This window comes from Dendrobates tinctorius, unplaced genomic scaffold (assembly GCF_039654945.1).
Source record: "Dendrobates tinctorius isolate UK_male_01 unplaced genomic scaffold, ASM3965494v1 ptg000084l, whole genome shotgun sequence".
Lineage (NCBI taxonomy): Eukaryota > Metazoa > Chordata > Amphibia > Anura > Dendrobatidae > Dendrobates > Dendrobates tinctorius.
The window spans coordinates 15,605,977-15,623,442 of NW_027361752.1; the positions used below are offsets into that span (position 1 = coordinate 15,605,977).

At 46.4% G+C, this 17,466-nt stretch overlaps 1 protein-coding gene across 2 annotated transcripts in view; it reads left to right on the forward strand.

Annotated features, from left to right (window-relative positions):
• GBE1 (1,4-alpha-glucan branching enzyme 1) overlaps nucleotides 1-17,466 on the forward strand; it is a 237,574-nt gene that overhangs the window by 70,174 nt on the left and 149,934 nt on the right. For both annotated transcript variants that reach the window (XM_073584450.1, XM_073584449.1), the window contains exon 4: nucleotides 1,075-1,190. In XM_073584450.1, the coding sequence (XP_073440551.1) occupies nucleotides 1,075-1,190 (116 nt within the window). The remainder of the gene's footprint in view (nucleotides 1-1,074; nucleotides 1,191-17,466) is intronic.

Consider the following 17,466-nt stretch of genomic DNA (forward strand, 5'->3'; position numbering starts at 1 on the left):
CACATAGCAACTTACCAGCGATCCCGACAACGATATCAACGTGTCAGGATCGCTGGTAAGTCGCTATGTGATCGCTGGTAAGCTGTCAAACAGACAGCTTCACCAGCAATCAGCACCAGCAACGCCGAGCGCGCGGCATTGCTGTGTTCGTTAGCGCTGATGCCATATACATGTCAAAAATAGAATTAAAATAAAAAATATTGTTATTCTCACCTTCCGACGTCCCACGCAACATTCCCGCCTCTCTCCACGCTCCGGTCCCAGTAATCCTTTGCGAGAATGACCGCGATGACGTCCGTTCTCGCGGGATCGCGAAGTCTCGCTGTCATTCTTGCAAAGGATTACTGGGACTGGAGCGTGGAGAGAGGCGGGAAGACTGTGCGGAACGTCGGAAGGTGAGAATAACAATATTTTTTTTATTTTTTACATCCTAGTACAGCTGATCGCTGGTCTCCCGCCTGTCACACGCAGCGATGCGTGCTGGCCAGCGGGAGATCAGCGACAAAAAAAATGTCCAGAGGTTTCTTGCAGCGATACCGGCAGGGGGGCCGATTGCTGATCTCTGTCACACACAGCGATCTCGCTGGTGAGATCGCTATTGTGTCACAAAAGTTGTGACTCAGCAGCGAACTTGCTAGCGAGATTGCTATGTGTGACGGGGCCTTAAGGATAGGTCATGAATGTTTGAATGGTTGGGGTCCAACACCTGGCACCCCCGTCGATCAGCTGTTCTTATTGTTGTCAGCCGGAGATGCTCCGCTGCCTAGCTGCTCCATCTTCCAATAGTGTCCGCGGATAGGTACGGCACAACCATCGCCTATTGAGGAGCCATGGCAAGTATCAGAAGCAGGAGCAGCTCGACAATTGAGGATTTCCGGCCGGCAGCCGCCACTGCTGACACCAAGAATAGCTGATTGGCAGAGAATGCCATGTGTCAGACCCCGACCGACCAGACATTGATGACCTGTCCGACGGACAACCTCTTTAAGATTAACAAAGAATTTTGAGGGACTGCCAAAACATTAAATATATGAATATATACCTCCAAAATCAGGAACTATTCTTTAATTTTAGATGACTGGAATCCCTTTTCACATCCATATAAGAAGTTGGATTTTGGGAAATGGGAATTGTACATTGCACCGAAGGAAGACAAGTCGCCCGTCGTACATCATGGTTCCAAAATAAAGGTACATTCATTTTTCTGTTTTACATATTTTTATTTTGTCGCCTTGTTACTTCCACAGGTCATTTTGGCAGGTAGACCATTTGATTTTTATAGTTATTTTTGTGTCTGATGTCTATCAACTATTGATTGGTAACAGCTTATTTTTCCAGAGAGAACAGTTTGTTTTTTTTAACTTGGTCTTACGATTGTGGAGCTTTTGGTAATTGTTTGAATCTCTTTTTGAAGATCATTTTATGCGCCAACCAATTATAGGCTCTACACAGTTTGCAACCTTGATTAGTTGAACTCTTTCAAAAAGTATGTAGGTAGCTTATGTATGACTGCTGGAATTGCATTTTATCATAATGACTTGCCTGCCCTGTAGGTAGAAAATTTAGTAATCTTTACTATTTTAGGTTTCCTTTAGAAATCAATGTGCAAATACAGTCTCTGTAAATTGCTGCGTTCTAACCGGGAGTTGTATTCGGCATAATTACGGACACATTTTTTGTGGAGAATGAATGTAATTCCAGATATTAATAATGATAACACAACACATTTTCTATTTTTTTAAAACTGAAGAATTATTAAGCTGAAGTAATTTCCAATAAGTTTGCAAATACTTACGGTACTTGTATTATATGATAGAAAAAAATAAACCTTCCAGAAAGCATAACCCCTCCCCCCCCAAAAAAAAACCCCTAACGACCGACACAAATGCACAGTGCGTAAAACCAGTCAATGTGAACAACCACAATAATATAAATTAGGTAATTGAGGATCTGAGTACTTTTTAACATTATCAGATATTCTGCAGTAATCAGAAGGCACACAATGGCCCAATGTTCTCTGGTGTTCACCTACTAAATTACAGGAACTTGCCCAGAGTAAGGAGATAAAACATTTCCTAGTCAGATGCCTTATTTCATAAGGACACTAGACATTTAAATAGTAATTGTTGTTTTTTAATTCTTGTTTCCTAAAATCAATTATGCACATTAATATAAGCAGCTTTGTAATATATCTTAGCGGACAAGTCTGCTTCTTTCTCCTCCTGGACTAATTGTTTTTCTAAATGTTCAATTCTCAGGTAAAATCTATATTCAGTGAAGATGGAAGTTCCCAGTACTGAGATAAAAGATGGCAGTTGTTGCTGATAAGATTCTATGTACTGTAGAGGAAGGAGGAGCTCTGCTTCTAGCGCCTCCTCTCCTCTCTATAGAACTTTATCAGCTCTAACTGCAATCTCCAATCTCTGTAATGGGAACATTTGTCTCCACTGATTACAGATTTTACCCATGACTAGAGAATATGGAGAATGAATAATTAGCTTAGGAGAAGAAAGAAGCAGATATATCCAATATCTAAAGTTGCTTATTTTCAAGTCCACTTTTGATTTATGAAAAAAAGAATTAAAAAGATAATGTAATAGTTTTATTTTTTTAATATTGCACAGATGGTTTTCCATATAGTCTCCGAGTTGCACTGGCTATTACAGGCGGCAGAATGAGTGCTCAGGATCTGTCAGTGAGCTTGCTTTGATGGGAGAGTTTACAAGGGTTCAATCAGAAGAGAGATGATGATTCCTGGGCCAGGAAAGGCCGGGGTTTGGCAGATCTGGGGCTGCTGTGGCCGCCGCCCGGTGCTGGTAGCGCCTCGTTGGACACAATGGTGTGCCCTCCCTGAGCGGAGTGTGGGGAGGCCTCCCTTTTTTCTTTGCCAGCCAAGCTTCCCAGGAAGCACAACGGTGCTAGGGTAAAAATAAAAAAAAAAATGCCTGGGGGCGACAGGGTCTTGGCAGATTTGGCTCTGCTGCGGTTGCCACCCAGGTATCAGTAGCGCCACGGAGGCCAGGATTGCCTGCCCTCCCTGTGCGTACAAAGGCTAAACTCCGTAGAAACTGGGGTGTTCAGGCCTGGTTCCCCCAGCAAGATGTCTCCTCTGATACCTCCCCCTCCTTGCCTGGGACCCGATGTAACAGCCCGTTAGTATAGCGCCCCGGGCGGGAGATGGGGAGCTCACCGTTCGGCAGGCTCCTCCAGCGGTTCAGGTTAGGTGTGTGCGAGCTCAGAACTTCTGGCGGGCATAGTGAGGAGCACTTTTCTGAAGTCAAGGCCTGATAGCGCGCATCCCGGAAGTCATGCGAGATTCAAACACAAGTCCGGATGCAAGGTCTCACTGCTGCCAATGGAAAGGGGAATAGGGGCGGATATTGCACACTGGTGGGCGATCCTAGTACGTATGTAAAGGGATCGACAACAGTCAGCAGGCGGCAACATGGAAGCTCACAAGCTGGAGCAGCCAGTGCAGGAGTTGTCCCAGAAAGAAGACCACAAGTGTCCTCATGACAGGAGGAAGCAGGGGTCTCAGCAGCCACGCCGCAACAGTGGAGGCCACACGGGCGGACCATCATGGCACCAGGAAGGAGTCGTCGATAGTCTCCAGGGGAGACCTTACAGACATCATCCAACCTCCTAATCCATTACCCGTTGTGAGGCAGTGACCGGTGTCATCAGTGACCGGTGTCATATGTGAGGGTCGCTATGTGTCCCCCAGGATGTGCTCTGAAATGTATTAGATCCGCTGGAGTGCCTTGTGATCACAACAATGTGCCTGTGACTCGCAGGGCAGAATAAAAGTAAGTTCAAACCTGGTCAAGCTATATAGACCAAGGAGTTTGTTTAGGAAAACCTGGTATGAGCTTTTATTTTTTAAACGGACTGCAAGAAGGTAGTGGGGTCCTGTCCATTACCTCCAGCCCAGGTCTTATGAGTGACCTATGGCCACAGGTTGGAAAAGGAAAAAAAGCCTTACAGGGAGGAGTGAGTTAGTGTTGCTCTGGTGAGGAAACAGAGCAGGTGATCTGCAGAGCACACCCTGTGAGTGTTAACACAGGGTCAGCGGAGTCAAAGGTACTGGCAACCCTAGCTGCATACCCGGCAGTATGTCACTCACGGTAACTGCCCTGGACTGGCGTTTTGTTTACCCGGCTGCGATCCGGAAGATGCAGCGTGCTGTGCACTGAGTGCGTTTTGTTGGACATTAAACCCCTTTTTGTTTTGAACTTGCTTGGGTCACTGCCTCATAACTGCACAGCGTGGACACCACTGCTTTACACCGTATAGACCGTCTGAGTGGTGAGTGAACTATGAGAAAGTACAGTACGCTAATGTCTGTTTTTTCTTTCTCTGTCTTGTCTGACTGTCTCTCCTCGCTCTTTCTGATATTGTGGTGGGATGGAAAGTAGGGGTCCCTAGGAAATGCAGGACTAAGTTGAAGAACAGGTAATGCCCCCTTTGTGGATATCAATTTAAGAAAGACTGGACAGAGAGGCTTTGTCAGGACTGCATAGAGCAAGCTATTTCGTAAGAATCCCCTAGTATTTCACCCAATCTAAAGTCCCTAATTCAGCCTGAGGTGCGAAGGACAGTTGGCACACTTGGGGTCCCAACGGATGCAGTATGGGGAAAGAAAGTGTCAGTCCATCTCTTTCTACACCAGAAGAACATACAGAATCAGAGATGGTAGACTCAGACCAATCATAGTCGTCAAGCAGTAGTTTAGAGGAAAGATGCTGTTTTCTGGTTGAAGAGACAGATTGATTAAAGCTGTACGATCCAAGGTGGGCCCGGTGGAAGAAAAAGCTAAGAGGTCAGCGCAGGATCTGATGTTTGGGGGGCCTGGGGAGAAAGGAGTGTAGAACCTTCCCAGTAAGTGAACAGATTCAGAGCCTCATAAAGAGGGAATATGTGAAGCTGGAAAGGAAATAACGTGGCCTAATGGGCCTTAAGAAGAAATATCCATTTGAGGAAGAAGCTTGCTCCTCTTGGGATAAGGCTCTGACATTGGATGTGGCGGTTTCCATGGTCTCAAGGAAGTTTTCTCTCCCGATTGAGGACCTGGGACCGTTGAAAGAGCCTCTCGACAAGAAGACGGATAGCTTCCTTAAAGCAGCATAGGAATCACCGGCAGGGTCCTTAAGGCCGGCTATTGCAGCCACATGTGCGGCTAGGTCCTTAAGGGTTTGGCTAGATAACCCTGAGGAACAGCTAGAACGAGTGCCGAGAGATGCCATTCTAGCCGCCGTTCCCACCATTAAGGCCGCAACAGCATTCCTGGTGGATGCCTCGGCTGACTCGGCAAAATTGACTGCCAGATCAGCGGCATTGACCAATGCGGGGATTCGGGCAGTTTGACTGAAGAGCTGGCCAGGAGATTTGCAGGCCAAGATTAAACTCTGTTCCCTCCCCTGTGAAGGAAGATTCCTGTTCGGGCCGGCTCTTGATGAAATCCTGGAGAAAGCAGGGGATAAGAAGGGGTTTCCTAAGGCTCCCTTTCCATCTTTTCCGTGGTCCTTTCAGAGGGGGCGCAGATCCAGCAGACAGTCATACAGAGACTGGGACAAGCCAGAAAAGCAGTCTAGAAGTGGAAGAGGTTTCTATTTTGGGAAACCTGCCCGAGATACCAAAAAAACCCTCAATGACTTTTCTTTTCAGGTGGGAGGGAGGCTCTCGGGCTTCCTCCCAGCTTAGGAAAGGATTTCTTCCAGTACCTGGATCCTCCCAGATTGTGAGACCAGGTTTAGAACTAAATTTCCACACTACTCGTCCTCAGAGATACATGGAGACCCCGGTGCAACCTTCCCAACAAAAGTAACTGGCCCTGGAGAGCAAGGTTCGATTCCTAAAAGAAAAATATGTGCTGGAAGAACTTCCCTTAGGGGAAAGGGGTTCTATTCCCCACTATTTCTGATTAAAAAAACAAACAAACAGATGTGTCATGGAGGACTATTATAAACCTGAAAGCCCTAAACCGATTCTTGGTGATGCCGTCTTTCAAGATGGAATCATAAGAACGGCGATTTAAGGTTCTTTTTCCACATTGCTACATGGTGGTCCTGAATCTCAAGGATGCATATTATCATGTTCCCATCCGCAAACAAGATCGAAGATTCCTCAAGGTGGCAGTGCAGATACAATCGCAAATAAAACACTTCCAGTACAGAGCTCTCCCATTTGGTCTAGCAATAGCCCCCCGAATGTTTACGAAGCTGGTTTCAGAAGTGACTGCACATCTCTGAGAGAAGGATGTTTTGGTGGTTCCTTATTTACACTATTTTCTGATCGTAGTTAATTCTCTCCTACAGTGCCAGAGACAAGTCAGAATTGTCAGAGACACTTTAGAAACTCCCAGGTGGCCTCTGAACCTGAAGAAATCCAAATTAGAGCCAGTGACAATGCAGATCTTTAGGGTTAGTACTGGACTTTGTAAGACAGGAGTGTCACCTTCCAGAGGAGGAGAGAAGTATCAGAAATCTAATCCTGACATCCAAGGATGACCCTGAGGAAGGTGATGTCGCTGTTAGGGTCTCTAACTGCCTAAGCGGTAAAATGGGCCCAGTTGCATACACAAGAGCTTCAGTGGTGTGTGCTGGAAAGCGAACTAGCTTTGCAAGGTCACTTGGAAAGAAAGTTATTGCTCCCACAGACGTTCATCCAGTCCCTCAGATGGTGGTTACAGATCGATTTGGCTTCCAGGGGAATACCCTTGACGATTCTGGTATCCAGAGAAGTAACAACAGATGCCAGCCCCTGGGGGTGGGGAGCCCACCTAGACACCCTCTGACTACAAGGCACCTGGTCAAGGGAAGAGCGATTGCTCTCATCAAACAGTTGGGAGCTTCTGTCAGTAGAAAGAGCATTGAAGGGATTGTTGCCTCATCTGCAGGGTCATCATGTGAAGGTAATGTCTGACAATTGGACTACAGTGGCATATATAAACCTTCAAGGGAACAATCTCTACTGTTCTCTAATGGCAGTGACAGGATATTTCTTCTGGCTGAGAGGCTTCTCCTCATTATCGGCCCTGCATTTGAAAGGAGTGAAAAACAAAAGGGCACACTTTTTCTAAGCCATAATCAGCTAAAGCAGGGGGAGTGGTTCCTGGAGGAGTTGGTGTTCAAGCAGACTGTAGCCATGTGGGGTTGTCCCCAGATACTGTATATACTCGTGTATAAGCCGACCCGTGTATAAGCCAACCCCCGCCTAATTTTGCCACAAAAAACTGTGAAAACTTATTGACTCGTGTATAAGCCAAGGGTGGAATCCATAGACTATGCACCCATATGCTGCTCCATAGTTTATGCCTCCCTATGCTGCTCCATAGTTTATGCCTCCCTATGCTGCTCCATAGAATGCCTCCCTATGCTGCTCCATAGAATATGCCCCCCTATGCTGCTCCATAGAATATGCCCCCCTATGCTGCTCCATGGAATATGCCCCCCTATGCTGCTCCATGGAATATGCCCCCCTATGCTGCTCCATGGAATATGCCCCCCTATGCTGCTCCATGGAATATGCCCCCCTATGCTGCTCCATGGAATATGCCCCCCTATGCTGCTCCATGGAATATGCCCCCCTATGCTGCTCCATGGAATATGCCCCCCTATGCTGCTCCATGGAATATGCCCCCCCATATGCTGAAAAAAAAAAAAGGCACTCTCACCTCTCCTGGGTCCATCGCCGCTGTCTACCGCTTCTTGTGTCAGTGACTGTTCAGCCAGCAGAGGGGCGGCGCGCACTAATCACGTCATCGTGCCCCCTGCTGCCTAAACGTCACTGACACAGGATGCAGCAGAGACAGTGGTGAGCAGCGATAAACCGGGGGGACAGGTGAATATCGCTTTACTCACCCATCCTGCCGTGGTCTCTGCAGCCTCGCTCGCTTCTCCACGGTCTCCCTTCCCTTCCTGTCTTCAGCGGTCACCTGGTACCGCTCATTACCACTCATGAATATGCGCATATTCATGAGTGGTAATGAGCGGCACCACGTGACGGCTGAAGACAGGAAGGGAGACAGTGGACAAGCAAGCGAGGCTGCAGAGACCACGGCAGGACAGGTAAGCATGATCTCTGACACCCCCGCCGACCCCCAGGTATTTGACCCGTGTATTAGCCGAGAGGGGGGGGACTTCCAGCCAAAAAAAATGGGCTGAAAATCTCGGCTTATACACGAGTATATACGGTAAATCTCTTTGCCTCAAGAAGCAACAGAAAGATCCGAAGGTTCTGTTCCTTGAACCTAGCAGACAAACCTCACAGGGTAGACTCTTTCCAGATGGAATGGGCACCAGGCCTGCTCTATGCCTTTCCACCAATATGTCACAACCCTTCGGTTTTAATGAAGATCAGGGAAGACAGAGCCACAGTAATCTTGAACGCTCTTTTGGCCAAAAAAAGGGGTTTTCTGCTCTGTTAATTTCCACCCTGCTTAGTAGTAGAAAACCAGAATCTATGGGAGGACCTGGGCAAAATTCCTATCCTTCGTGGGGGCAGTATGTGAAGAGTAGGTCCTGTTAGTGGCTATACTTGACTTCCTTCAGAAGGAGTTGGACCTTGGCCTGGCGGTTAGCACCCTTAAAGTACATATTTCATCCTTAGGGGCCTTATATAACTGTGACTTTGCAAATAATAGGTGGGTGTCCAGTTTCATTAGAGCCTGTAGTAGGTCTAACTTGGTTCCATCACCTAGCCCCCATCCTTGGGATCTAAATTTGGTTAATGGAAAGTTCATTTGAACCGTTAGCGTCAGCCTCGGAGAAGGTGGTCTCATTTAATACAGCCCTACTGGTAGCTGTCACTTCAGCCCGTAGGATAGGTGATTTGCAGGCTTTGTCAACAGACCCTCCTTATACGCAGGTCATGGAGGATAGGATAATCTTGAAGTTAGATCCAGCTTACCTCCCTAAGGTGGTTACAAAATTTCACAGGGCTCTGGAGATAGGGTTACTATCCTTTTGTCCTAATCCTAGCAACCTGAAGGAGGAAAATCTACATACCTTGGAAGTTAGGAGGTGCCTTCTTCCTTATCTAGAAATAACAGAGCCCTGGGGGAAGCAGAGGGCCCTGATTTTGTCATTTTCAGGGGTCGAGGGAGGGCCTTAAGGTCCAGTTACATTTAGCGATGCACAAGCGATCCCGACAACAATATGACCCAGTCAGGATCGCTGGTGCATCGTTACTTACCTGTCAGACGGCAGCGATAATGACGTCTTCCGCCTGCGTCGCTCGTCTGCGCCAGCAGGACTCCAGCGAGAAGAAAACGGCCCAGGACGTTCTCGCGCGATCAGCGATATCCAGCGGGGGGGCCGGTCGGAGGTGAGTGTCACATGTAGCGAGATCGCTAGTGATATCGCTGTTGCGTCACAAAATCGGTGACGCTTTAGCGATATCGCTATGTGTAAAAGGCCCTTTAGAGTATCTAAGCAGACTATAGCAAGTTGTGTGAGAGACTCTATAAAGCTAACCTATGTAAGTGCAGGTAGAGCAATTCCTGCAGGTCTGAAGGCTCATTCCACAAGAGCTATGGTGACATCCTGGGCAGAAAGAGCGGATACCTCTATCAACCAGACGGCCACATGGTCCTCTCTGTCAACTTTCTTCAGACACTATAGGTTAGACCTGTCTGCCTCCTCTGACCTCACATTCGTGAGAAGGGTGCTGCAGGCTGTAATCCCTCTCTAAAGGCTAAAAGTCTCTGAAAGTCTCTCGTGGTGCTGTCATGGGTGACTGAAAGACACGGGTATTCCTTACCTGGTAATGTGTCTTTTTGTAACCCACCCATGACGGCAACCTTATATTCCCTCCCTGCTTAAATCACTCCTTTTTAGTTCGGTGAATCTTAGTAGTTAGGCTACTTTCACATTAGCGTTTTTTAGAGCTGTGTTTCGTGTGCAATAGACGCATGCAAAAAACGCATCATGCGTTTTGCATGCGTTTGCGTTTTTTAGACACATGCGTTTTAACCAGTTTCGAGCCATGTTAACTCTTTAAACGCAGTCGTGCACATGTCCATGTGCACGCCTGCATTCCCATAGACTGTAATGCGTCATTTTGTCGCATTCCGTGCGCATGCATTTTTTTAATGCCGTTTGATGGACCAAAAAATGCAACAGGCTGCGTCGGGCGCGCCTAGGCGCACACTACAAAAAAAACTCAAGCGCATGAAAACGAATACAAGCGCGTGCAAACGCTAGACCATGCGCCCACCGTGTTCAACATAGGGGCGCATGCGCATGGACACGCATGATGCGCTGCGCTAAAAAACGCTAATGTGAAACCAGCCTTAGACACTCCCTTGGTATGGGTAGTTAAAATTTAAATATAGAGATGGATAAATTTTTGAGTGTACACTAACCTACGGAGTTCCCCTTGTGTTCTGTAAAACAACTGATGCTGAGAAAGGAGCCGCCCTTTTTATCTTGAAGGTTTCCTGTTCTTGAAGGGGCGGTTCCTCTCTCTCGTGGTGCCGTCATGGCTTACGAAAAAACACATTAACAGGTAAGTAATACCCGTGTTTTTCATAGAACTCTAAGCTATTACAGCCTATCAGACTGCTGGTAATGGGTCATGGACATTGGCCACCCCAGCCTAAAAATAGCAGCCCACAGCTGCCCAGATGCTATTAGATGCTCCTGATGCTATTAGATGCACTTTGCCTGTTTCTTCCCACTTGCCCTGTAGCGGTGGAAAGTGAGGTCTATGTCACCTTTTGTATTGACCGATAACATCAAGCCCATGGCTTAGTAATGGATGTGATGTGTCCAGATAGAGAGGCAAAGAGATGTTTTGCCTCTCTTTGGACACATCACATCCATGAATTGGCTGGTTCCTTATTGTGCCTCCTGATGAACCGTGTGGACGGGGAAACGTGTCGAGGCTGGAAGCTAAGTGTGAGTTAACCCCCAGCTGTTTCTATAATTTTTTTTTTTTTGGCAATAGGTATCATCCATTCCCTTCTATGGGAACCAATATGGATATAATTCTGACGTTCCTTTATTGAACCACGCTATTTTTTTACCCTGTTGTCTGTGCTTGTCTGATTTTACTGCAGAGCGTTTTTTTTGGCTTTATTTGATAATGCATATGGAATCTGTTTTCTGTAGTTTATTAATACCCAAAAAGACAAGACTGCCATTATCTACTGGTAGCTTATGGAATCTATTTTCTGTGGTCTATTAATACCCAAAAAGACAAGACTTGCTCCTATCTATTGGTTATACAAGAGGTTTCTCTATGTTTACATGTAATAGCCTCTCTTTTATATATTGTTCATTAATAGCCTGTGTATTATATTAAGCGCTATCTTTCATCTCTCATTTGCTTATTGTTTTCCCACCTGTAGTTTATAAGGGTCATTTAGGGCGAGTCTGGGACAACCGCCGCGGAGTGGGGGCGCCAAATCGTATCTTTTAGGGTGCCAACCTCCACTGTCAGGAAGGGATAGCAGGCTAGTGTAGGGCTATCGTAGGTTATTATTGTATAGTTTAATTGTGTTATTGCACTAGGGGGGTATGTTTTACCTCAATTTATTAAAGTTTCATATTTTTAAAGGGATTATATGATTGCACTTTTGATATTTCTTCCCTGGTCGTGTGGACATTTTTTTTTTGAATACTCCCATCAGCCTCCGCCTGCTCTCACTTATTGGCGGCAGCAGGTGTAGGCTGATGAGAACCCTAGTCCCATCAGCCTAACTCCAGTGACCGGAGGTAAATTGCGGGCTCACGCTGTTTGACAGGGTGGGAACTGCGGCTGTCTGACTGGCATTAATGATTTTACTGCCGATCAGAAGCAGCGTTTGCTGCGCCGTCATACACAAGCACCTGATGTTTTGGAGGCCAAATCCAACTAGTAACACGGACTTTTTGGTGATGTATGTGTTCGGTGTCCGTTCCCAAACAGTAGTTGTAAAGTATTGACCCCAAACTTTAATGTTCGGGTGCAGTGATCATATTGACACCACATGTGCCTCACAGAATTTTATACCATTGAGCGGTGAAGAAAGAATAAATTACATTTTTACCTCTAAAACTAAAACTATGTTTTAGCCCCAAGTTTTTAACTTTACTCATGGCTAATAGGAATTTTTTTTTTACAGCAAAATTGAAGTCCATGTTTTCCTGAGTGCGCCAATACCCTACCATGTATTCGAGAAATATTTTTCAGGCACAGTGCAAAGCTCAGAAGGCAAGGAGCGCCAGAGTTTACTGGTATGGTTTTCTGATGCCATGACCCACTGGGAGAGCCCCCTGAGTTGCCAGAACAGCAGAACTCCCCATAAGTAACCCGATTTTACAAACTACACCTCTCAATGAATTCATCTAGGGATGCAGTAATCATATTGACAACACGGGTGTATCAGAGAATTTGATACCATTTGAGCAGTGAAGAAAAAATAACTACATTTTTACCACCAAAATTTTTGTTTAGCCACAGATTTTACATTTTCACATAAGTGTGTAAAAATGGCACCATAATTTGTTCCACAATTTCTACTGAACGTGGCATAGCAACATAGTTAGCAAGGCAGAAAAAATACATTAGTCCATCCAGTTCAGCCTATATTCCGTCAGAATAAATCCCCAGATCTACGTCCTTCTAAAGAACCTTACAACAGTAAGATACAATATTGTTACGCTCCAGGAAGACATCCAGGCCTCTCTTGAACCCCTCAACTGAGTTCGCCATCACCACCTCCTCAGGCAGGGAATTCCAGATTCTCACTGCCCTAATAGTAAAGAATCCTCTTCTATGTTGGTGGAAAAACATTTTCTCCTCCAGACGCAGAGAATGCCCCCTTGTGACCGTCACCTTCCTTGGTATAAACAGATCCTCGGAGAGATATTTGTATTGTCCCCTTATATACTTATACATGGTTATTAGATAGATCGCCCCTCAGTCATCTTTTTTTCTAGATTAAATAATCCTAATTTTGCTAATCTCTCTGGGTATTGTAGTTCCCCCCATCCCCAGAGGTCACGCTACATATTTTTCAGAAGAGTAAAAATACTCCTTCCAATATTTTTGAGGAGTATTTTTCACCACGGAGGAGTACACACACACACACACCATTGCACAGACCACCCCCCACGCACACACACCATTGCACAGACCACCCCACACACACACACCATTGCACAGACCACCACACACACACACCATTGCACAGACCACCACACACACACACACACACACACACCATTGCACAGACCACCACACACACACACACACACACACCATTGCACAGACCACCCCATACACACACACCATTGCACAGACCACCCCACACACACACACACCATTGCACAGACCACCCCACACACACACACACACCATTGCACAGACCACCCCACACACACACACACACACCATTGCACAGACCACACACACACACACACACACACACACACACACCATTGCACAGACCACCCCACACGCACGCACGCACACACACACACACACACACACACACACACACACCATTGCACAGACCACCCCACACGCACACACCATTGCACAGACCACCCCACACGCACACACCATTGCACAGACCACCCCACACGCACACACCATTGCACAGACCACCCCACACGCACACACCATTGCACAGACCACCCCACACGCACACACCATTGCACAGACCACCCCACACGCACACACCATTGCACAGACCACCCCACACGCACACACCATTGCACAGACCACCCCACACACACACACCATTGCACAGACCACCCCACACACACACACACACACACACACACACACACACACACACACACACACCATTGCACAGACCACCCCACACACACACACACACACACACACACACACACACCATTGCACAGACCACCACACACACACACACACACACACACACACACACACAGACCATTGCACAGCCCCCTCAGTGACATAATCCATTTGTTACACATATGATTGCTGACGCTCAGGAGCCAATTGTACACATCGTCCATGATAACAATGGAAACAAATCAGTGCCCCCAGACACCGGTGGTCGGCTCTGTCTATAGCAGTCTGGCAGATGACAGCATGCACATACAGAATCATAGAATCATAGAATCGTAGAGTTGGAAGGGACCTCCTGGGCCATCTGGTCCAACCCCCTGCTCAAAGCAGGATTCGCTAAATCATCCCAGTCAGATGTCTGTCCAGCCTCTGTTTGAAGACTTCCATTGAAGGAGAACTCACCACTTCTCGTGGCAGCCTGTTCCACTCATTGATCACTCTAACTGTCAAAAAGTTTTTTCTAATATCTAATCTGTGTCTCCTCCCATTCAGTTTCATCCCATTGCTTCTAGTCTTTCCTTGTGCAAATGAGAATAAAGTTGATCCTTCTACAATGTGACAGCCCTTTAGATATTTGTAGACAGCTATTAAGTCTCCTCTCAGTCTTCTCTTTTGCAAACTAAATATTCCCAAATCCTGCAACCTTTCCTCATAAGACAGGGTTTGCAGACCGGTCACCATTCTGGTCGCTCTTTTCTGAACTTGCTCCAGTTTGTTGATGTCTTTTTTAAAATGTGGTGCCCAAAACTGGACACAATATTCCAGATGAGGTCTGACCAAAGAGGAGTAGAGGGAAATAATGACTTCACGTGATCTAGACTGTATGCTTCTGTTAATACATCCTAGAATTGCATTTGCCTTTTTTGCTGCTGCATCACACTGTTGACTCATATTCAGTCTGTGATCTATTAGTATACCCAAGTCTTTTTCACATGTGCTGTCACTTAGCCCTATTCCTCCCATTCTATATATGCTTTTTCCATTTTTATTGCCCAGATGTAGTACTTTGCATTTCTCCCTGTTAAAAACCATTCTGTTTGTTGCTGCCCACTTCTCCAGTTTATTGAAATCTTTTTGAATCCTCTCTCTCTCAGGTCACTGGCCACAGGCCTCAGCACAGCGGCAATAACAGCCCCTCCCCCTGCGAGTCCCCGGGGATTAGTACCGACCGTACAGGCGACCTTGCTATGGATGGAGGGCGCCCTGCGCGACCACTTTCCCAATGTTCCCATGCAGTACACTTACCACGCATCGTGCACGCAGCCGCGGTCCCCGGCCGCGCTCTCCCGCCTCACAGAAGGATAACGGTGCAGCCGGTCAGCGTCCTCCCCCCGGTAATCTCCATCACTGTCCTCACTCCTCAGCTCTGGCCGCACACACAACGCTGTGTGGGAGGGGCTAACACAGCACCCATGACGTAATCTGCGAGACTCCACCAATCCGAAAACGAGGCGGGGAATCACTATACAAACCCCGCCTACTGACGTGAGTCGCTCCGCAACATCTGATACTGCCCTTTCCCCAGCTCCGTCCAACTCGCTGCCACTGCAGCTTAGAACGATGCGTCCCGTGGACGTATCGTACTAATCTGAAGGCGTTTTTTCGCCTGCCTGTGCGTCATAGACTCCCAGACAGGCGTTAATGCGACCTCTGCCCATCCCCTTTATTAAATTTGTTGCCCTCCTTTGTACTCACTCTAGTTCCGTTATAGCCTTCCTGAGCACCAGTGCCCAAAACTGTACACAGTACTCCATGTACGGTCTAACCAGGGATTTGTACAGAGGCAGTATAATGCTCTCATCATGTGTATCCAGACCTCTTTTCATGCACCCCATGATCCTGTTTGCCTTGGCAGCCACTGACTGCTCCAGGTAAGTTTATCATGAACTAGGATCCCCAAGTACTGTACCACCACATTTGTGGCAATACCCCAAATGTGGGAGTGGTACAGTACTCCTTAGTTATATAGAGAGACTCGGGAGGAATGGAGCGCTATTTGCCTCCTGGAGCACAGATTTTCCAATAACAGTTTATGGACTCCATATACAGAGCTCTTAATTGCTGGAAGAGCAGGATCCCCTCTCAAGTGACCCCATTTTGGAAATTATACCCTTTCAGAAATTTATCTACAAGTGTAGTGACGAGTTTGACTCCATGAGTATTTTCCAGAAATAAACAGCAATGAATGTTGCCAAGTGAAAACTGCAAACTACCATTGTAGTTATCAGTACGTTATGCCCAGCCTGTGCTTCTGAAGACATGCACCTGCAAATAAAGTGGCCTCTCATTGCTTGGGAGAGGAGAATTTGCTGAATTTCATGTAGATGGTGAGGAGCCATTTCGCTTTTCCAGAGTCTTGGTACTACCAGTAACGTGGAAGCCCCCTATATTTTCCTTAATAGATGACAGATCCATTCACTATAAGGCCTTATTCACGTTTCCGTTTTCCTACATCCGTTGAATTCCGCCAAAGATGTAAAAAATGGATCCGTTTCCGTTAGACAACGGATGCACCGGATCCGTGTTTTGGACGGATCCGCTTCAGCTGCCAAGTTGGGAAATTTAAAGGAACCGCGGTGGACAAAGAGAACGCATGCGAGGAAGGAAACTTCCGGGTATGTGCATTTTAAAATAGCGGTCCACCGCTAAAAAAAAACGTTAGAGTCCGTCTACTCTGCCGGGCGGACAATAAAATTCTAACGGATCCGTCAACAAACGGATGCGACGGACGACCATCAGTCAAAATCCGCCACGAATGAAAGTCTATGGGGAAAAAAAAACGGATCCGCCAAAAAAATGGCGGATCCGTTTTTTTTTTTTTTTTAAAAAAAGGTGGATTTTGACTGACGTAAAAAAACGGAAATGTGAAACAGGCCTTATGAGGCAGCAGAGTTACTGTCTACTCCATCTGGCCTCTGTTCAGCGTTGTCCACTTCAGAAGTGCAAAAAACTGTGGCCGCCGGCACTTTTATGCAATCCCAAAAAGATGGACCCCACCAGATCACAGGTCAGACGGCGTCTCCACAGTGCCTCCATCTACCTCATTATAGGGAATCTTCCGTCAAGGGTTCTTTTTGAATCATGTATTTCAGAGATTTACATGGAAACTCCGGTGTAAGCACTCAGCACAGGATAAATGTGCGAGGAGCCTTACTGTGATCTTTAAAGGTAGAATGGAAAAAATCAACAGCAGGTGAAGAATTGGCCATATTTATTTTTTACGCCATTCCTCGTGCGGTATAAATGATTAGGCGACCTTACTCTTCTTGTCGATGATGTTACAGCAATTGAAAAAATGTAAAGAATTAATGTTTACATTTTCTTAAATATTATCATTTGTTTTTAATTTTGTAAAATATGAAAAATAATTTTAAAAAGTTTGGCATTTCCACTTGTTAACACTTGGGGAGCAGCTACTGAAATTTGGCACAAAAACCTAGTGTACAACTAGCTCACATTACTGCCCTGCAGTAATTATGGGCGGAATCTGCTGACATGGGTGTGATGTCACTCCTCTCCACCCCTTCTGGGTGAAAAGAGAGGATGACATCTAGGAACACAGTGAGCAGCCATTTTGATGGGGCCTGCAAAGTTAGACTGCCTTTGCATGCAAAGTCTGGATCAGAACAGGTCATCAATCAGCAGAAA